The sequence below is a fragment of the Ciconia boyciana genome, chromosome 10, assembly GCF_034638445.1.
Source record: "Ciconia boyciana chromosome 10, ASM3463844v1, whole genome shotgun sequence".
In the NCBI taxonomy this organism is placed as follows: domain Eukaryota; kingdom Metazoa; phylum Chordata; class Aves; order Ciconiiformes; family Ciconiidae; genus Ciconia; species Ciconia boyciana.
Genome location: NC_132943.1, coordinates 9,071,957 through 9,094,016, shown reverse-complemented (window position 1 = coordinate 9,094,016; position 22,060 = coordinate 9,071,957). Strand labels below are relative to the sequence as shown.

The window sequence follows — 22,060 nt, the reverse complement described above, 5'->3', positions numbered from 1 at the left end:
CCTCTTTTGGGAGCTGATAGCTCTGATGCACGGTTGGAAGACTTTGTGAGTAAGGTGTCGGGCATTAATGTCATGTTATACCTTTGCGTATAGTTGGGCCAAGTATGCAAATGTGAAATGAGCACTAAAAAAAGTCTCCCTCTGAACCAACTGCATCACTGCCTGCACTTGACTCATAACTCAGTAACCATATGCTTATATTCCACTGACAATTGCCATTTAAATGTCAGTTTACAAGCAGATGTTGAGAACCCGCGTTTGTGCCATTAATTAAATCACAGAAAAGCAAAGTTTGAGGTTTAACGCTGCTTAGGCTAACTGCGAGGAGAGCAGCAGCAGAGTCTGGCAGACCTTGATGGACCAGGGCGGTCAGGGTCGAGTGGCACGGGCAAAGGAGCATGTACGTGAGGTCACCGCAACAGCCTTGGTTAATGGGCTATGGCAGACAAATAAAGCGTGTTGTTGGCATTTCCCAGTGACAATTATAATTTTGTAGACAATTCCAAGCTTTGCGGGATGGCTGGCGGTGGCCAGGACAGAGGGGGAATGTTGGACTATAAAAGGAGACAGATTTAAGTGCTCAGGTGCAGAGAAAAGACAAAAATCTATTCAATAGAAGAACAAGCAAAACCTGGAAGGGTGGAGAAGGAAGCCCTCTCTACTATACCAGACATTTGCATGTATTTAAAATCCTTCCCAATAAAGTTCATAATGAATTTAATTCAGTCCCCTATGGCCCAGAGGAATGTTCTGAGTAATAAAAAAGTATTGCTAAGGGACAGATGACTGCCAAACTCCTGTTCTGTGCCAGCAATGCATATTTATATTATTGGCACTTAAACGCTAGGTTTATTTTACTACATAAATGATCCTTTGTCACATATTAAGAATTAATACTGTAAGATCCACTTTTGGGAAGTTACAATAACAATTCCCAAATTTAAATAATTGTTAAATTCATATGCTTTATTTTTACAGAGGTTTGGGGTGGCGTTTTTTTCAGATTAAAATAGTAGTTGAATGTGGTAATCCCTATTTTGGGTAAACTATTTTGTGGCTGGTTTATGGCTTCGCTTTTTAAAATAGTTTTAGTCAAGGATCTTTTCATGTCTTTTTTTTGTTACCTTGAAATATCGACATCAATGTTAAATGAATTATAAGCTCAAACACTTAAAGGTTGAGATGTATTCACTTACACATAGTCAACTAGATAACACAAGGTCTCCTGGCTCCTGTCAGCATGGTCTAATGCACTTTTGATGATTAAACCGAGTGATTCAAACGTCTGCTGGAAATTTCAAGCACCAGTGATGGAGGTGGCTGGACCACAGCATTACTTTGTTTATAAACACCATTATTCCATGGAAGATAAATCTCTGCTCTCATCTAGTGTGTCACTTCAGCACAGTAGTCAGGAAAATGGAAAAAAAAATGGAGCTACTAATTTTTTTCACTTTAATAAGAATGAGTGGAAGGGAAAGTTGGATATGAGATGAAATGTGAAGGAGTTTGATTCCTAGCCGGCGGCAAGCCCTAGGGCAAAATGCATCAGTACTGGTGTAAGATGCAGCCTGGTTTACATTCAAGCTGATACAATGTTCTTTAAGCACCTTCTGCACATCGCAGTATAATGCAAACTTTTACAGCCTGTGTACAAGTTCAAATTGATGGCAGCAGTGATTCAGTCAAAATATTTAATATGCTAAGGTCTGAACATAAAGATTTTCTTCTGATGCACTTCAGTTTACTTCATACCTCCATGTCAAGCGTGAACAGTTGGAAAAAAAATATTGTGAATTTGTCAGCATGTTTATTTCCATGGTGCATCTCCTTCAAATCAACAAGCATCTTTTTCAAGTGTAAAAATGAACACTTACTCATCCCTGGAAAACAACAAAGTTCTACAGACATCTCTTCCCACCTCCCAAAAGACTAACCTCACCGCACTGTGCAAGGGCACGAGCAGCTCATTTTTCACTTGCTGTACACACAACAAAATACTCAGTTCCCCAGAACAAAAGTGTCTGAAGAATATAAGGGGGAATCTTAAGCATTTGGCACTTTGAACTAAAAAGAAAGGCCAATGGCAAAGAATTCGGATACAAGCAAAAAATCAGACATCTTAGAGCACTGCATTTGAGCTTTAAAACTGAATGCACGCATTGTTTGGTCGCAGTTTTTCACAGCAGCATTAATAATTTAGGAAACTATTAATCAGCATGCTGAAGTATCCTGTTTCTAAGAACAAAAAAGTTACACTATAGAGCTTATTTTCTTTTCCCTTGAAAGAGATCATCTGGTTGACAAGAATTCTGCAGACCTGGGTTTGTGGGCTTTGCATTGAAGTTGCGCAGGAGAAAAAGCCACGATGGAGCAGGAGCATCCCTTCACTGTCTTTTTATAAGGCCTGTCACAATCACTGTTCAGGGCTCCTTATTTTCTGTTGGTCGGTGCGAGGACCGCTATCCCTGTATTTGTTATGCTGACAGCAGAGAAAAAAGCACCGAAGGCTAGAAGATTTGCAGGGCTAATACAAAATTCAGATCAGCTTATGACAGAGACACAACAGGTACTGAAAAATGAGGCAAGAAGGCAGGGGAAGAGTAGGGCAGCCAAGCAGAGGGGCATGGGATTGTGCAGGAATGGGAATGAGAATAAAGAGACTGTGGCTGAGGAGAGTTATGGTGGTTAAAGAACAGAACATGGCAAAGGTAAATGCATTTATCACCTGTCTACTAAGAACAGCCATCCGGGGCTCTTAATCCAGTGCTGTAAGTTTAAGATAACGCTACTTCCCCATCCTACCAAAATTATTGTGACATTAAGTGATTACAGAAGAAAATTATCAAAAAGACAACTTTTATTTGGTAGCTCATTCAGTGAGATCATAAATTTGTTAAAGTAATTATACCTTTTCATTGAGAAAATTAATTCCTTTAAAAAAAAAAAAAAGACATTTCATGCCTTTTCTTTGCTTGGGGGTGGTGGTGGAGAGAACTTGGACATACCCTGTTTAAGCTCTGGCAGTTTCAAAGTTATGAAAAATCCTTCTTCTCTTTTCTGCCCACCTTCCCCATTACACTCATGTCTTCCCACTACTGAAGTATCATTTTCCTGGCTTGAAAAATCAGCGTGCACAATTTCGGAACTGCGTTCCTACAGTGATCTGTTCAATGGGGGCAATCTGACTTAGTCTAGACAGGTAAGAATTAAAACATTTCTGTGCTTCTGTTGAGAAAGGAGGCTAGACGTTGGAGGAGATTAGCAATATAACAAAAGTCTACTGGAAGTGAAAACTGCGCACCATCAGGATACTCTCAACTGTTTTGTGCCTCTGCAGCAGGGAAACCAACCTGCCACTTCTGCTCCCTCTAAGTCTTCACATAAGGCACATTTCCTGCAAAGAGAAAAACAAAGCGGAAACAGTAAACTGGTGGCTGCATTGTGTTTCAGAATTAACATTTGCTGGGGGGAGCACTGAGAGGAATTATTTAGTGTACCTGGTATTTCATGCAAGATGTCAGGATTTCCAGCGCCTATGTGCACCAGAAGCGGTGGATGCCAACGAGGATTTGAGTGCCTTTCCCCTGCTCCATCTCCTGCCTGGGAGCAGAGCCTGCTCAAGTTCACCCATACGTTTCTTCGGGGCTGCCGTTCCGAAGACGGCATCGCCGCTGCAACCCTAGAGAACGCCGGTCCACAGAGGCAGAATTTTCAGACATCCAACACTGAAGTCACCCCCTTTTTAATGCCATTAGTGATGCAGCAACATGTATTTATATTTACATATAAATACAAAATGGTCAGATACCACATTTTTAAGCATAATTTATAATCTGAAACTGCTTACACTTCCATGACTAGGCTTGGGTTTTTCTCATTTACATTCATAATTTAATTCCACTGGAATTTGATTTTTAAGAAAGCCCAACATATCTTAATTACCATAAAAAGATCCATACATATTTTTACTTAAAAATATCTTCTGTAAGAGGAAATTTACCAAAAATAACATGAAATATATTATTATGCATACTTTTTTTTTGGTAAAGTACAAACAAGAATCTGATCTCTTCTGGGTATTGCCTGATCTAATATGGCTATAGGTTCTATTTATTTTGTTTGTTTTTCAAAGTAAAGGGAAAGACATAAGAAATGTAAGAACACAAACCAAAATAAAAATGCATTATTTCCAAAGATACAGATATCAATGAAAGAACACTTTGAAAACTAATAAATGACAATAGGTACAAAGAAACACTATCCAAGCACTATGCAGTCGTTTGTCAGAGCATGTGCTGCAATGACCTTGTAACAGTTATTAAAAACAACAAACAAAAAAATGCTACTGGCAGAAAAAGCTGTCAAGCAAAACATTGAAAAATTGGTACTATTTCCTAACAAGTAAATGCAGAACTGATACTAAGTATTTTATGGTTTTTTCCTCCATGTATGCACACTTCTTTCTTCCTCTTTCTGTTCGCAGGACTGATTGTTGCAACTCTGGCAATATGCTGGATGCCAAACCAGGTTAGAAGGATCATGGCTGCTGCTAAACCAAAGCAGGACTGGACTGTCCCCTACTTCAGAGCATACATCACTCTTTTTCCCATCGCCGACATCTTCTTCTACCTCAGCTCAGTGGTGAACACCCTCCTGTACAACATCTCTTCTCAGCAGTTCCGCAGCGTGTTTCTGCAGGTCCTCCGCTGCCACCTGACAATAGAGCATGCCAACAAGGAGAAGTTTCTCAGAGCCAACCTCAGCTCCAGAGCAAGGAGCAGTCGGTCTCTGCGCCCGCTGCTCTTCATTTCGTCTCGGCGCAATTCTTCTACAAGGGGCAATAACAAAGTTTTCTTAAGCACTTTTCAGAATGAGACCAAGCCTGACCGCAGTCCACAGAAACTGGGTCTCGAACCACCGGAGCCCAGCTTGGAAGTTGTGCCACTAGAGACTAGCTCAGAGCCCAGTCCAGATGCACAAAACGGCCTTTGTGAACATCAAGTATGACTTCATAAGGCAAAGTTAATGATTAGCAATGAATTTAAAAACATGGAAATTAAAATGACTGAGGAATTGACTACATCTTAAAAGGAGTAACACAGATGGATTTGTTTCCAATTACACAAAAAGAGCAGCAGTTCCATATCCTGCTGCTGGGATTTTTAAGTGCACGGTGGAAATTCAATCTGCTAACTGAATTCATTAGCTGCCAAAAGTATCAGCCCCTCTCTACCCACAACCACTGAACCTCCCTCACTGTTGACAGGGATTTGGAAACAAACAGAAAATAATTGCAGTGTCTTTGAAGAAAGGAGGAGACAGAACAAACTGTGTCAGGGCAAAAAACTTGCTTGAAGTTTAGCAATACAAAAACAAAAGAGCCAATTTAAGGAGCAGAGCGGTGGTGATCACGTGTGCCCTCAGCACCACACCAGAATTCCCCCTCTTCTTCGGCCGGGGTCCATTGCAGAGTGGAGTGTTGCAGCAGCTGATACAAACAGAGTTCACCTTTCCTGGAGAACAAAAGGACTGGTACCCAGCAGAGGCTATCAGACACGCTGCTGAAGACGCGCAGGATTTGCGATACATGATTCCTGTGACACAAAGCAAAGGTTACTTAGTTTGATATGAACACGGTTTTGCTTTACAACACGATTCATGCTTGAAAACTGTTGCAAAACCAGTTTCCATCTCCAAAGCAATGCTGGTGATTAAGCCAGACACCTCAGCTGTGACACAGCTAACAGCTCTGCACTGCAGGAGAAGCACAGTCACTCTGGTTTGGATTTTTCTTTTATTTGATTCTGGTTGGAACCAAAAATACTACAAACTTGATTTACATAACGTGTATCAAATGTGATGCATTTTATAACCAGAATTCTTCATCTTTTGGAATAAGCTGTTTGAATAGCTTATAAACTGGAATGCAGTTAGTTTGAAAATGACTTGTTTCTGTTGCTGAACATGTCTGAGTTGTTTCAGGTGTCTGAGTAATTACAGTTTTCTAGGCTGTTAATTTGTCTTTTGAGCATTTTTTTTCCTTTTCTTGTTCATTTGCCACACAGAGACAAGTAACCAAGAATAAAAGCAGAATGGCTATCAGCAAAACTTTCATCTCCCCCCTCCTCTTATTTTTTTAAAGAAAAACTAGAAGTACTTTTCCAGGTAATCTCAGTTCTTGCTGTCTTTGAAGCTTAATACCCTCAACAACCAATATTTCCGTTTGTACAGAAATAGCTTTTCTGAGTTGAAAGTCTTCCCTTTTAAAATGTAATTTAATTTAATCTAACTTTAACTAATAATCTAGTTAAATTTATAATTTCTGAAATTGTTTTTACCTGAAAAAAAGTACATTCTGATGCACATAGCTATTATCTTAGAATGGTTTATAAAGGCTTTAAAATACATAGTTGCATTTCCCCCTGTCACAGTGGAAAATGGTTGTGGCAGTTCTACCTCTCATTACTCTAAAATTTTCCTGCAAGAGATACAGTAGAAATTGCGTGTTGGAAAAACATAGACATAACACATAAATAGATAACGGAGGTTTGCTCGTATTGCGTTGCAGTTACAAAAAGAGGTAAATATTTCTAAGGATAATAAAATCACTATTCCTTTTGAATATGGGATTCTCAAAAGTTTTTCTTCTTCTGGAGGGCATGGGAGCAGGATTCCCTTGCAGAACGGTGCCTCTGCATCCTGTAGCACAGTCCCAGAATGTTTTTAAATACACAGCAATCAAGACTTTTTTTGGAGGGAGTGAAGCAGGAATATGACCTGTAGGTACTGAACTTACACTACCTGCAGATACTTGTTCAGTCTCCGGGGACTTTGGAAATAAGCTCTACAGCACTTACGCAGTCCAGTAGATACCTCTGCAGTAGCAACTGCCGCTGCGCTATGAAGTGCTGTGTATAGCAGCAAAACACTGTTTGTTTGGGTTATGCTTAGAAAGAAGGATTTCCTGTCTTCAGAGAATTGTAATTAAAGCAATTCTTTTATACTGTCACAACATTGCTGCCATCCCACCAATGCAGGTGTTTCCCTGTTTTGTGTTCTCCCTCTGCAAATCTAAACTCTAAAACGTGTTTTAAGGCTATCTGTCTAGTTAAACTTACGAAGAGAAGCCCTCAAGTCAGTGTTAAATCTTCCTCTGTCTCCAGTGAGCTTCAATCAATCAACACAGCAGGTAGAGCCTTTTCTCAAGAAGGAAGAGGAGCTACAGGCTGTTCTAGCTGTAACGGCACAGGCACACAGATCAAGAGGCACACTTTATTACTATAGTTTGCAAAAAGAAGAGACCTCTGCCTGTTGACAAACCACTGCTGTCATGGAGCCTCAACTGTGCTGCCACTGATAGCCTTACAACACTGAAATCTCAGCTGATGTTTCCCACAAAGACCTGGTGCTTTTTCCATGTTCCTCCTGCAGTCTTCCAAGAGCTGAGGCAGACACGACCCTTCCCATGGCTACAATTGCCTTTTTTCCTTCCCCTTCCCTCTTGAGGAAGGAATCCTGTATTCAATGGAACTAGGCACAGCAACTGTTCTTCCATCTCTAATCCCCCATCTCCTCATCTCAGATTCCTTCCCTGCAGCTACAGCCACCCAACAAACTCAGCTGTTCCTCAGTCTTCCACATGAACAGCAGTGGATCTCAACTTTCCCCTCAACGACCAAGCCTCTAAAAAGCTTTACACATTGGCAGATTTCCTATTCCTGTTGTTTTATAGATTGCTCTCTTCCTGCCATTTCCTTTTCACAGGATTCCTGCAAAGCCCTGTTCACAATTTGAACTACTAAGTGATTGATTAGTTTAGGTCCTTGAAATACCATATACTTTGCAACTGTCCAGTAGACTAGGAGACTAGAATTGCTCAGTGCTGTGAACAATTAGGTAATGCCCTCTGAGGCATGGTTTTTACCAGGCAACTCTAGGAGACCTCTCCTGCAAAAAATCAGTCCTGCAGCTTAACTCCATGTGTTTACAACAGCTCTGTTCTTCAGGATAAATTCCACGGAATAATCTCGAGCTCCTTTTGAAGTCAAAACACAGTATTCCTGCACAGACTGAAATTTTACAACTCAAAGTTTCATGCACAGATGGATCATGTTCATGCCTAAATAGAGAGAATAATCTAACTATTAGTAAAATCCTGTTGTAACTCTTCTCCTGTGGCTTTTCTGTAAATATGTCTTACAATAGGAAATTCCACTCCCAAATGATTGTTTATTCCCATTCACAGCTCCAGTAATCTGAATTGTAACAAGACTCTTTACATAATTAAAAAAGTCAATACTTCTATCAGGTTTTCAGTAGCTACTTGGCTAAAGACATGCCCTTCACATCCAAGTTTTTTTTTCTTTAAGTCCTGACAGAGTCTTTTGAGCTAACGAATCAGCTGCTATCATACACTAATTGTGCTTTTTACAAAGCATCAGGTATGAACTCAACTTGGTCAGCAGAGAAAGACTGTGCTTTTTTCCAATTCTGCAGTATCCTTATAGCAAGATACAATGAAAACAGGCATAGAAGATTGATGGAAAAAAGAATGCTAAGACTACAGGAGTGACATTTTTAAAACACTTCAGCTGTGACTTCACTTTTTTTTTAACCATGAGTGTGAAAAAGCACTGACACTTTAAATAGTATGCATTAAAGAAAGGCAGGAAAAATACTCTTTAAAACTTCTTCCTGTCATATTGTGATTCCAGTTTAATTGTGGTAGGAAATTAGTACAACTGACTTCCATGGTTTGATGCCAGGGACACTACTCTCCCTGCTCCAGCAAACAGGTTCATGTACCCCAGTTACTGCAGTTCACCCATGGAATTCAGACAGGACAGCAGCATCCTTTCTGGATTATCTCTAGAGATTAATTGCTTTTATAGCTCAAGGATGTCTCTCCTCAGACTCCTCTCTTGCAGTGGTTTATTGTACTGTTGAGTCAGTTCTGAAACTATTTCGGAGATCTTCCTGAATCATTCACCACCAGCAGGCTGAACTGCAGACAGTTCTTCAAAGCGGTTATCTGCCTCGTAAGACTCATACCACAGACAAAACTGCTAATTACCGGATATTCTTGCTTGAGCAATCAGCTTGATACGTTCATTAACACATCACCTAAAAATATAATTGCAAACCTTTCTGGCAGCTTTTCTTCTACCTCAGATTGTTGTGAGTTGCTGGCTAGGCAAGGAGACTACACATTTTACACTCTGCTTTTACTGGGATGGGGTCATTCCCGGCTACCTACTCTCAACAGTTTACACTAGTGCTCAATTATTATACTTACTGATATACAATTAGTATATTTACTGACCAATCTCTAGATGGACGAGTACTGAATAATTTGTCCTTTTTCACAGATTCATCAGCCCCCAACACTAGCGTGGGTTATGCATTGGTGTAGGTACTATAATGATGTTTTACTATGAAGTACCTACTACTGACCAATTGATTTTCCCTCATTTTGGCTTCAAGGTTTGTGGGGTTGGCTGAGGATGTAATTCAAGTACAAGTACTTTTAAGAAGAGAGGGGAGTACACAAGGCTAGAATATCTGTGTGATAATGCAGTAATATTCCACACCCTCTCCTTCCATATATACCTACTATAACTATAATTAAAAAAAAAAAAAAAAGCTTAGGGCTTACATTGGGCACTGAAAATTTACTCCTAGACTGAGCAACTTGCCCATTGTTACACCTCTCTGCCCCACATGTGATCATACATTTAGATAGTGTCAAGGCCGAAACTACTGTTTCTGGAGGATTTCTGCCTTATTCCATGATTCCATGCAATGAAGTGGTGGTATAACTCTGAAGGCTTTTCTATAGTTCCTACTTGTAATACTGATTTTCTTACCTAGATCCATTCTGATCTCCACACCTGCCAAGCTCAACCCCCTGCTTAGCTGCAGTCTAGTCAGTGCCTCCGCACCCTGGCACTCTGCTTTGGCCACATGGAGATGCATTCAGTCTTGATAGCAACAAACAATTCATGCTGCAATTTATTCAAATCCAAAAGTGAGAGTTCTTCCACCTACCCTGTCTGCAGAGCCCAGTACATGTTCTCTTGAATAACAGCTTAACTTGTTACTAGGACAACCAAAAAAGGTGACATCACACCTACTTCTTACACTGTGTATGCAGAAGGCACCAGAAGATCCAAGCTTTTTCTCTTACTGCTTGAAAAGGATCTTATTAGGCACCTCCACCTCTTCTGTTATAGCAGGTACAGACAAAAAAGAGCAAGTGTAAGCATGACGCTCCAACTTAAGAGCCAACCGTAATCCTAGCAGTGTGTATCTTTAGGTTGTACCTGTAATCTCAAGACTGTCCTTCAGCAAAATACACAGAGTCTCTGAAGCCAAAACAGGCAACTAGGATACCACCTCCGAGATCAGTGACCTAATTTCTAAAAAAGCCAGTCACCTTCCCACTCTATGACCCGACTACTCTGAAACTGCTTTCTGCAATGGCACACCTCAGCAGGAAGTTGCAGCCCTCTGCTTCACCCCAGAACACTCTATGGCCTCATGGCCACAAAACTCTTAGCTGTAAGTTTGACTCCCGTCAAGTAGACGATGTTGTTTAGCCCAACACTAACTTTTCCAAGCCAAATGCTCTCTCTCATGGGTTATGACTGACACTCCTCATTTTTAAAGAAAGCTTTTGCTACAGTGTTTTGTACATATCCAATTTCGGAGGCATGCATAAAGTCACATTTGTCTTCTGCAACTCATTCCACAAATACTGCTTTAGCAAAATCTTCTGCACGTACTCTGAGCATGCCTGCTGCATCAAATCTTTCGGAGCATTAGAAGACAGTCTATGCCCAACCAGGGTCCAGGAACAAGGCATCCTTGAGCAGTCACAAAACTGCCTTTTCAAGACTGAACCAGGAGTTGGAGGCACACACAGAGCCATAGATTCAGGTATGTAGAAGAGTTTTATATCTTAAGATAAATAACTCAAAGTTAACAGGCAGATGAAGACAAGTTTTGTGGTGTGCCGTTATGACTTCAGCAGAATTTCTCCACTCAACTCTTCTAAATTTTAATCTTGCCCATCTCCTCCATGCAAAAGGCAGAAAACTGTCCAACAGTGGACAACTCTTATTGTGACACACGCAACCCATGAGAAGTCCCCAGCACTAGAGTTGTCCCAGCTCTAGCGTTAGCACGCTTTCATGATTTGTGATTTGTTTTGGGTGTTCTCTTAATAATGTTGTTCATAAAGACAAGCATAAGGACCATGTATATGAACTGATACTCCCCCTTTTGTTTTAGTATCCTGAATAGTTCCAATTATCTTATTTCACTGAAACTTTCAATTTTCTGGTCTTGGTGAATCTGCAAGCTTTCCTTCTTGTTGTGCTTACACTTGATGTCTTGTCTGCCTATTCATGCTTGCTTTGTGATTTCGATTATATATTTCATCCTTTATTTCTTGCCCTAAACTGTCACTTGCTTACCCTCCACTTGAGTGACATTCAGTACCCAGCAGGAGTTATAAAAGCTCTTTTTGTGATGTCTGCTGAAATCTAAAATAAGAACTTACAGTAGGAAGAGCAACACGTAAACATTTAATATCCCTTTCTGAGGTACATAAAATACACATGTGACTATTTCTGGATTTTACTATATCTGTAATGTTCAAAACTGGGTTCAGACTACACAGAAATAGGTTTCTAAATTACGTTTTTTTGTTTTCACATTAGGTTTTATGCCCAACTTTTAATGCCTTCAGTGGTTTTGCTATGATAATTGTGTATTCCTTAGCTAGTACCTGTTCACATACATCATACAGTGGCAGGCTGCAAAAGGTCCTATTGTGATTTGCTGTTTTCTGCAGAAAGTGATTATAAATATTTTATCTAATAAGGTCCTAAATATCTTAGAAGGTGACTGAATGTTGAAAAGAAATCATTCTTCTGACATTGTGCTTCCCCAAACAGTCATAGTTTTAGTCAGATCATGTTTTTATTGGTTTAAAGTATGAATTAAGCTTCCCCAACACAAATCCTTTCATCTATGATTGTAAATGCACTGTTAAAAAAACAGTTCAAGCTAGTGTAAAGTATAACCATACCCAACCATGTCCTCTGTGTTTCATTTTACACTAACTCTTCCTATCTTCGTCTTCTCAACCTCCTCTCTGGAGCTCACGAGTGGTTTAAATAATTTGCACCTTGCCAGAAATTTTATCATGAAATTTACTAATTGACTTATAAAGAGCTAATTACATACTCTAAGCAACCAAGATCAGTGTTTTCCAGATGAAAAAACGGAGGCACTGATATTAAGTGACTTGAAATCTATTGCAAAGCTACGTCACACGCTTCCTGATTTTTAATCCTGTGTTTTAGGACTGCAGCTATTTCATCCCTATCCCCTCCCTTTGATGCATTCAGTAGACAAGGTAAAAGCATATTCATGCCATTAGGCTCTTACAGAGTGTACAATTCTGTAAAAAAAAAAAAACACCCTCCCCCCCAAAAAAAAACCCAAAACCCCCAAACAAACAAAAAAACCCCAAACCAAAACCCCAAAATGAAACAAAAAACACGAAACAAAACACCCCCCCCACCAACCCCTACCTGGTTGAATTAGCATATTTTCATCATAATTTTCTATGAAAACTTACTCAATATCATCACAACTCCTCCATATATTTGACACTTTTTAAAAGTTGCACTTTTTTTCAGAAACTAAGAGGAGGCTTTTGACAATGAAAGACTGGCCTCCTCACTCACCTTCTGACCCTAACTGACATGGCAGCTTGCAGAAATTAAATCATCTTAGAAGAAAACTGGACAATTGTTGACCGACAGAGGACGAGGGTTTGGATTACCATTATATAGCTTTTTAAGTCATGCCTTCTAATTCAAATACTGGAAATATGAATCAAAACTGCATCGTTAATAACGTAAATAGCGGCACAAAGTAGTCTTTGTCATTGCTTGCAGTATCACAAAGCAGAAGCAAGCCACTGAAGTGCTTAAAAATGCATTGACTGAGAAAGTTAAGTACAGCTGCTAATGGTGGCATTATCAAATAATTTTTTAAAGCCACAGGAGGCTACAAACCAGAAGTCAAAGCTCAACTTTCACCTGCATATCTAATTCTTTTGGTTTTTTACTGTCCTTATTCATTTCTCTGCTCACTGATGCAGACTTACGGTCAAGCACTAAAACATACAATCTTTCAAACAAAGCTGGCTCGCAGCCTTCCACCATCTGTGCTTTCCTGATGTAAAAGTAGGTAAAGGCCTTGCATATCAAGATCAAAACATACACAACCTTCCAGCAAGAGAGGTGAACTTAGACTTAATTTTCAGAATCATGTATGAGCATTTTTCTTGACAATCCTTATCTGCTGAAACGAACTGGGAAGCCACAGTCCTTATGCCTTTACAAGTCTTAAAATACTATACCCTTGTAATAAGTCCCATAAATTATTTTGCACGTGAATAGCCTTGTTGCATCCTACTAATTAATGTCCTTACCAATTTCAATGGAATGGCTCACATGTTTACACTTGCATGCCAGTACCTTTGAAATCCATTCAGCGTTTATATCTTCAGCTATTTTCATACTGACAGCCTGTTCAACATCAGAGTAGGATTTGCCTGGTTTTTATATTACTTTTTCCACATTCAAAGACTCATTGGTAATTTGGCAAAATAGGTTATATCAAGTTTTCAAAAAATATCCAGACTACAAAGGAAAAATGGAAATGAAAACAGTTTGGATTAATGAAAACATGCTTGCCAATGTTTTGATAAGGTGACTGGGAGCTAAGACAAGTGATAGGGTCAGGCCACAATAAGTTTTTGGAAACACAGACTCATCTGTGTGTGAAATGCAATGGAAAACTCTTAAAGGAGGTTTAGGAGACACCAGGCTGTGGGCACTGTATCCTCACTAAATTCATTTGTATACCTTTCATACAAGTCTGAGAAATAAAATAACATAAAAAGCTATTGTCCATGTCCTGTGAAAAATGAAATTCACTGGACCAGATACCACAACTTCCTTAAAATAATACAGCCCTTCATCACTTCTGCACTTGGATCTTTGTCATGACTTTCCAGTCATAAACTGCTTGAACTGTTAACTCCGCTGTTGCTTTTCTACATTTAACAGCAGTCAGAACAGCAATCTACTACACACTGTCTGTAATTTCTCCTTAGCTGACGCACTTAGTTCACTTCATCCCATATGTGGCTGGAAGTCTTCTGAGCAGCCCAAAGATTGGAAGGAATTTACTAGTAAGAAAACAGCTTTGGCAGCTGAAGAAGTGTTTCTGAATGGTAATACATCCACAGCTCCAGGTTTTCAGCACAGAGTACAAATTAACGACATATATTGTAAGTCTTTTATTCAGCATCAAAAATGAACTGCATGTTTCCAAGATTGGTTACTATGTCTTCATTTCAATGGGCACCTGGTAGCACGAGATCTGATGTTACAGGTAACAACTGTCACATGCCAAGTTTTTTTTTTTTTTTAAATTGTCAGTAAAGATTTATTACATTATGCTTTACTTTGATTAAAAAAAAAATAAATCAAAAGTTCTTTTGAGTTATGTTGATATGCTTTGACCAAGAGAGACAGTGTGGACGAAAATAAAAAAAATCCACTGCCAGCTCAGTGGATGTTTCTTACAGTTTCTAAATGAATCCTGGGGATGCAGCTATTACCTATAAAACTTTAATGCCTACAGTGATTCAGAAGACATTAAACTTTGTTTGCTGTTTTAATCATTTTGTCAACAAATGTACACCAGATTATAATCTCCCCTTGATACAACTATGCAATTAGTATTAGTACTAATGGACGTTATACATGAAAACAGAAAAAAGCATGTGCTTCTGTAATCCTTAACAGCCATACACGAAGCAACTTAATCATGGCAGCAACACAGTAAGATAAAAAATAAATAATAATCACAGGTAACTCATCACACAACTTAGACACTGTTTTCCTCTGCCTGATAAAACAAATGACTGGGAAACCAATACTGAGAAGAGTTAAATAAATAAGTACAATTACAGTTCAACAGTGAGATGATGATCTTGTTCATGATGTTCCCATGCACTACTTTTAAGCACACAATTACAGCAATTGCTTTAATTACACTGCAGGATTATATACTACGTAAATACATTAAGAGGACCATTGATAAACCAAACAACTAAGAGAAGTTTCTTATCACAGATTAATGGAAATAACGAGGTTGTTTTCCAATTCACTTGCAAAGGAAAATTCATAAGCAATCTTAGTTTTATATAGACAGACATTTTTAAATATCAGTCTTGCTACTGTGGATCTTTTTTTTTTCCTTGCAAAAGTAGGTTTGTAAAAGTATGTTCACAATTACGTTAGAGCACAAGGTATATTGTTCAAAACATATACATGGGCAGGTTTACTTACAGTGAGTTCTGAGAAATTTAGACTGGCTACCTTTCTGGGCTGACTGTCTCATCCTTCATGCTTTATTCCTTTCTGATCCATTCACATTGCAAGTTTCACTTTGCCTTAAGTAGGTTTTAGATCAGCCTTAATGCTCAGATAGCTCTTGCCTTCAGTAAAAGGTAAACTTCATTATCAGTATGTTTTCTATGATATATGTATAAAAACATATATACATTATATACTCATCTACATATCATCAAGATGTTTCATCTGATCCCAATATACTGTGGGTTTTCTTTGTTCCTGCATATATTCTAAAAACGAAGGAGCACTGACATTTCTAAGTTAAAAGTTCCTAGATGGGAAGGAGAGAGGCAAGTGGGAGAGGGAAATCTGCCATGGGTATTTCCACGAAGTGTCTGCAAGTGGAATTATTATAAGCAAGAACTTCAATCCTCTGTCAAAATTTCATTTACACAGTTTTCAAACACCTGCTCATCCAGCTGAAGAATGCACTAGAAATGCATCCCTCACGTTAATTTCTGTGGGACAAAAATTACTTGGTGTAGTCTTCAGTGACACTTCCCATGCTCACCATTCATCCCTCTAAAGGAAGAAAGCACTGATTTTTTTTTTTTTTAAAGATTAAATGAACAAATTAGTTTGTAAGATTTTTTGCATCGCAGGCAAAATACCGTCCTGTCCTTCTGTATCTCCCACTGGAACAGAATGTTAACATAACCGCATAAAACTGGTTCTAGCAAAATTTTTAAATAGAACTGTGCTTAAAGTGAGAAAAATATTTTGTCATTTACTTGACAAAGTCTCCAATTCTGTGCACTGGCAGTTCTCTGGAGTGCAACTGCAATATAAACTGCTTTGCATTATAGCAAAGTGCACGTTTGCAGGGGAGGCAGAATTATACTAGTTCCCATAATCACTTAATCAGATACATGCTGCCATACCGCTCAATTCTCAATTCATTTTAAGTGGTGAAATGGAGCAAATTTCTACCTGATACTACAAACAGCTGGGATAACATGCCTGTCCATCTAATTCAAAGTATTAGTGACTAATACCTGCGTTCTTAGCTACTCACATCAGAGGCTGTCACAGTAAGAGCCACTTTTTAAGCTCTGGGTTAGGAACATGCCTATGCTGCTGCTGTTTCTCACCCAAAGCCAAAAAGTTCTTCCTAAGGTTGGTTCTTCAGAAACTGGGATAATGTTCTGAGAGAACACAGTGACATTTAAAGCACTAACCCTAATTTTATAGCAACTGAAGAGGAGTGGTTTGTTTAACTATGATCAGGCATAAGGAACTATCTACAACATAAATAAAGAAACTGCACACAGTTGTAGCTCTCCACTGCGTTGTTTATAGAAAGCTTAATACAGAAATGAAGCTGAACCATAGAGCTGTCATTGCACAACTCAATGGACACTAACAAATACATAAGAAAAAAAAGTCACTGGCTACAAGCTGGGGACTATATTGTAGGCACACTGCAGAATGTAAGTCAGTGATCCCCTTGATAGCAAAACACACAGCTTAACGCGTGCTGCAGAGGAAGGGTGACTACATCAACAGGTTACTGATTCAGACCATGAACTTTATCTCAAAATATTGCATTTAACTTTTAAATAAGGTTTAGGAGAACTTGTAACATTTTGCTCACTGACACAGCTATATTTTATTAAGGACAAAAATGGGTTAGTCTATAAAAATTAAATTATACTCCTTTGACTGTATCTAGTCAAGAGGAAAAACTCTAATTATGAGATTGTGCTGTCAAATAAATGCAAATTCACATCTTTCATATTGTTGGTTAAAAATTCAAACTCAAGTCTATTATAAATTAAAATCAATATTTGAAGCATTTCAGCTTTCAGTGATAAGCAACAACCAAAAGAATCAAGTTATGAAACATACTGGTAGAAGTAGAATGAATTATTAAATAAAACTTGGGAGAATAAGACATTTATATGACACACATTTAAATATCAATTAGGAAAAAAAAAACAATAAAGGATGATGAACTGAATCATCTCTGTTTTACAACCAATCCTCTCTAGAATTGACTGAGGATAACACAGAAACTAAGCTTGCAATGTAAACTTCACTCAGTGTGAAACAGTTAAGTTAAAAATTTAAATTGATTCACTAGCTGAAATTTACAATCTCTAAGCTTAAAATGAATAAGAACTGCATTTATAGAAGTAAATTAAGTAAAATAGAACAGCAGTACCTGCTATGCACAGCATGCTAGTTACCTCCTAAAGGGAAAATTCAAGGATCTGCTCAGAGACAATATAAAATTGCACAGAAAAAAAAAAACCAAAACCAACCAAAAACAAACACCCAAAAGTTTATTTTAAGGGCTCCTTATTTACTATATTGCAAACCAGTTTCTTCATAGGAGTAAGGACAAGTTATGCATCAAGGTATGTCTAAAATCTATTAAAACAGTTCAAATTTGCATTTTCAATGTGCCATGGTCACACTGGCCAGACTGCAGTCTTGCCTGCTAGTCTGAGAAAAGATGCACGACGACCATCCCATCCTACACATGCAGCACCCAAGTGGCTGTCTCTTAACATACCCGCGGGTGTGCGTACGCACACGTGCATGCCCACTTATCCAGAAGAGCTGCACTTTACTCTGTGAGGGTTTTACTTGACTGAAAACACTTTTCCAACATTCAAGTGAAGGGAAGATTACAGATATGTTTCTGGAAGGCTGATACAGTCTGAGGTTGTACTGAAATGAAAACATGAAGGAACCAGGGAAGATACTTAAAAAAACCCCCAGACAACAAACAAGCAACACCAAACAACTGTTAAGAATTAAATGAGAACTGACTTTTTTGTCTAGGTCTACATACCACATTGATAGCCCTTCGAATTGCCACAGCATCCACTCAAACCTATTAAAAGTACTATAGAAGCCGTGGTGTGCAGATAGCAAAGCCTTCAAACATTCATTTAGAGGTACTTGGACTTTAAAAGTACCTTGCAAGCCGTAACTATCTCCCATCCCCATCACCCTTTCCAAGTAAACGTGAAATACAATACTCCAATAATAAACAGCTTGAAAGAGACTAATCTTCCTTTAAACATACAGCTTTTTTCTCTACACTGGAAAGATTCTAGATATTTTACAGAAATACAGTCACTGTGGATGGTGTTACCCAGGATGAAAAGTACCACCAGCAGTTCAGCTACTGCTGATAAGTAACAAAAATTCTTACTATTTTTCTACGATTCCTAATGTAGCGATCTGAAACTACCAGCACAAGCTGATTGATAAGCACTTTGAAAATACTAATTAATAGCTTCCTCAGGCAAAGAACCAATGTTACTGTTTAAGACGGACAGCTGCACACATTTGCTAGGTAGAGAGGGATTCTGCTGTTACTGAAGGACTCGATGAGAAAGGACAGACTACAGCTTGATTGATATTAACAGCGTAACAACAGTCCTTTACATCAGTAAACTCCATGCTCTAAAGCACTGCCCTCGGCTGCAAGATGCGCAATCCCAGAGAGCAGCTTCCCCTCAAATCAGGGTTCTGAAGTCCCAGCCTGCCCTCTGCTCCTTCAGCCTACCGCGTGGTACAGAGGTCACATCTACACTGAGGCACACCAGTGAGTTACTGCTAGCTTGCCCTTTTTAACACCCAGCGCCTTAACGGCTGTCTGCAGTAAGAGCAGGATGTTACGTGAACTCCAGCTCCCACAAACACCCTTCCTTCTCACCCCGCCCAGCCCTGAAGTCCCTAATAAAGCTGTAGTCTTGTACTCACGTAGAGGCTACAGAGCAACGTGGTGGTCTAAAAACCAAGAGAGTTCTCTCTAAATCTCAAATGCCTTCCATGATGCTGAATAAAAAAAGGCAATTTATACCACAGCTCAAAAGACGAGAGGCAAGAAGCAGAATCACTGCTAGTTTCCTCTTGAACACATTCATCTCCAAATATGCTAACTTAATATTAATTACAGTAAGGGTAAAGCCCCCTTAGACTTAGAAAATGAGTATGGCAAACGTATCCATTTGTGCCCTCATCTCCCCTCCAAAGTCCCCAAAATATTCTTTTTATCCCTCTCTCCCTTTTGCTTGATGTTTTCTTTTATGGATGAAAGCAAAGATGACTACACTTTCCCTCCCTTAAGATGAACCTTCAGAGTATATGAATTGCTAGAGTAAATAAAAGAAAGGAGGGAATTACTAATTTAATGCTCTTCCATCTCTTGGGGAAAAAGCCCATGTAATTAACTGTAATGAGATTAAACTAACTTGTTGTTATTAATTTCCCAGTGCTGGGAAACTAAATCTGAGACCCATAAGACTATGTATTAACAGCTTTATCAACATTTGGCTTGCATCCTTCAGTTTTTACACCAGTTTTAAAGGAAAGCGATTAACTTTATTGAGTTGCAAAGTCACTCAGAAGTATAAGAAATTGAATCCAGTCCCTTTAGGTAGGAATGCCAGATTCATCTGTAGCTGAAGACTGTGAATGGGTGGAGCCAAAAGCAACAAATGGCATCCAACACAAATAAACAGATTTATTAAATTCTTACCGAAACTTTTTTCCATTACTTCTTTCTGGCACATATCTTGAACATTCACTGTACAATTCACGATGAACTCTGGAGCAGAGCAGTCATTATTTAGCTGGAACTCCTCACACTGGTAGCACTGTATTTGCAAACTCAAACCTGGAACAGACAGAGTTTTGCTCAGAATAATAAGAGTAATTATATTAAAAAACCCCAAACAAACGATCAACACGTGCCAGAAGTCTTCCTTATCTTTTCCTCTTCGCATTTTGCTGTTCCTAACTACTCAACAGCTCAGCAAAAGTACGACTTTGACAAAAATAGCGTAAAACAAACGTGTCGCCCACTTCGCTGAGGCTATGCCTTATGTGCTCAGCACCTGGGTAAGAAGCGGACTCCTTTCCGCGGGGACTCCGGGGCGGACAGGCGGCTGTACCGCCGCTCCGGCCCTGCCTCCCCCGGCGCGGCGCTGGGGACGCTGCCGCCAGCAGGCGGCGGGCACCGGCACGGCGCGGGCACCGGCACAGGCACCGGCACGGCGCGGGCACCGGCACCGGCACAGGCACAGGCACCGGCACCGGCACCGGCACCGGCACAGGCACCGGCACAGGCACCGGCACAGGCACCGGCACAGGCACAGGCACAGGCACCGGCACCGGCACCGGCACCGGCACCGCTGCCCCTCGCCCGCCCGGCCCCGGGGCTGCCCTCAGAGCAGCGGGCTAAAAACTATCCGCGCTCCGGAGAGAGCAACCTAGCTAATAGATACGATACGCTTCGGCTCTTATCTATGCCGACGAGTTTACTTAGCTACTAATTAATTACAAATGATTTCATTACTATTTTGCCATGCACAATTACAGCTGCGGAGCATCCTTCACCTCCCTCCTTTATCATGCAAACGAGGTGCTCCGCACGGCTCGCCAGGAGAGCCGCTCCTCCCAGCCCTCCGCTGGGCCCCGCGCCGCAGCGCGGCGGCTCCCGGACCCCGTCGGGGAGCAGCGTCTGGTCCCGCGGCGGGGACCCCAGCCCCGCGTCTCCCCTCCGCAGGGCGCGCTGCGGCGGCGGGACCGAGCCCGCTCCCCGCAGGGCCCGACCGCAAGCCCTCCGCCCAGGGGAGGTGTGCGCGGCGCCGGCGGTCAGCAGGCGGCATCCTCCGAGTCCGCTGCCGGTGCTGTGTGCGGAGCGCGCCTCGCCTCGCCTCACCTCGCCCCGCGGCGGCCAGCGCTGGGGGCACCGGGCCGGGCTGCGCCCTCGCCGCCGGCGGGGAGCTCTCCGAGCCACGGGCAGGAGGGCGGGCTCCGCTGCCCCGCGCGGTGTGCGCGGCCGCGGGGCTCCCGCTGAGCGCCCGGCGCCGGCTCCGTCGAGGGGCTGCGAAGGGACGAAGCCTCCCCGCGGCCGCTGCGGGCAGCGCCGGGCAGCCCGGGCTCGCCGCAGGCGCCTCCAGGGGAGCGGCGCGGAGCGCCTTACCTGGAGCCAGGCACAATCCCCAGAAAGTTGCAGCGAGGAGGAAGAGCCGCATCCTCCCGGAGCCGCGGCCGCCGGGCTGGCGTGCGGTCGCGAAGGGGCATCAGAAGCAGGGAGGCAGCGGAGGCGCCGCGCACTTGTGCCGGTTCCCCGCCGCCTCCGCTGCCGAGAGGCGCCCCGGGAGCAGGCGGCGGAGCCCGCCCGGCCCCCGCCCTGCCCAGCCCCGCGCCGCGCTCCAGCCTCGCCGGAGTTGAGCGCTGAGACTGGAAGAAACTGTACGAGAAGCGAGAGCTGGGGGGCGGCTCCCCCCTCCCTCCCCCAGCACCATGTGATGCCGGCGGAGCGGGGCGGGGATCCCGCCAGCCGCCCCGCACCTTGCCTCGCCGGGCGCGCTCCGGAGACGGGGAAAGAGAAAGTTCAGCGCGGCAGAAGGCACCCCGCTCCTGCCCCCGCGCGCAGCCCGGAGCCCGGCCCGCACTGCCAACTCGGCGTCCCGCTCGCACGGCGCTGCGGTGGGCTCCCGCGACTCTGCCCGCCGGGGCGGCTCGCTCACCCCTCCTCCGCGCCCCGGGGGGCGGCTGTGAGGCACGGGCACCGGCCCCGTGCG

The 22,060-nt window shown here is 41.7% G+C and overlaps 1 protein-coding gene across 1 annotated transcript; it reads right to left on the bottom strand.

The window, feature by feature from the left end:
• Positions 1-4,021: 4,021 nt before the first annotated feature.
• On the bottom strand, positions 4,022-22,049 carry LYPD1 (LY6/PLAUR domain containing 1). Its single transcript, XM_072874402.1, has 3 exons — positions 21,457-22,049; positions 20,008-20,145; positions 4,022-5,597 (listed from the first exon to the last, which is right to left on the bottom strand). The coding sequence occupies exons 1-3, from the start codon at positions 21,506-21,508 to the stop codon at positions 5,362-5,364; spliced, it is 426 nt and encodes a 141-aa protein (XP_072730503.1). The 5' UTR covers positions 21,509-22,049; the 3' UTR covers positions 4,022-5,361.
• Positions 22,050-22,060: the final 11 nt, after the last annotated feature.

Coding starts and splice junctions, on each gene's coding strand:
- LYPD1 (XM_072874402.1), bottom strand. CDS start 21,508: ATGCGGCTCTTCCTCCTCGCTGCAACTTTCTGGGGATTGTGCCTGGCT. Junction 20,146..21,456: donor GGGATTGTGCCTGGCTCCAG/GTAAGGCGCTCC, acceptor TGTCTGTTCCAG/GTTTGAGTTTGCAAATACAG. Junction 5,598..20,007: donor AGTAATGGAAAAAAGTTTCG/GTAAGAATTTAA, acceptor TTTGTGTCACAG/GAATCATGTATCGCAAATCC.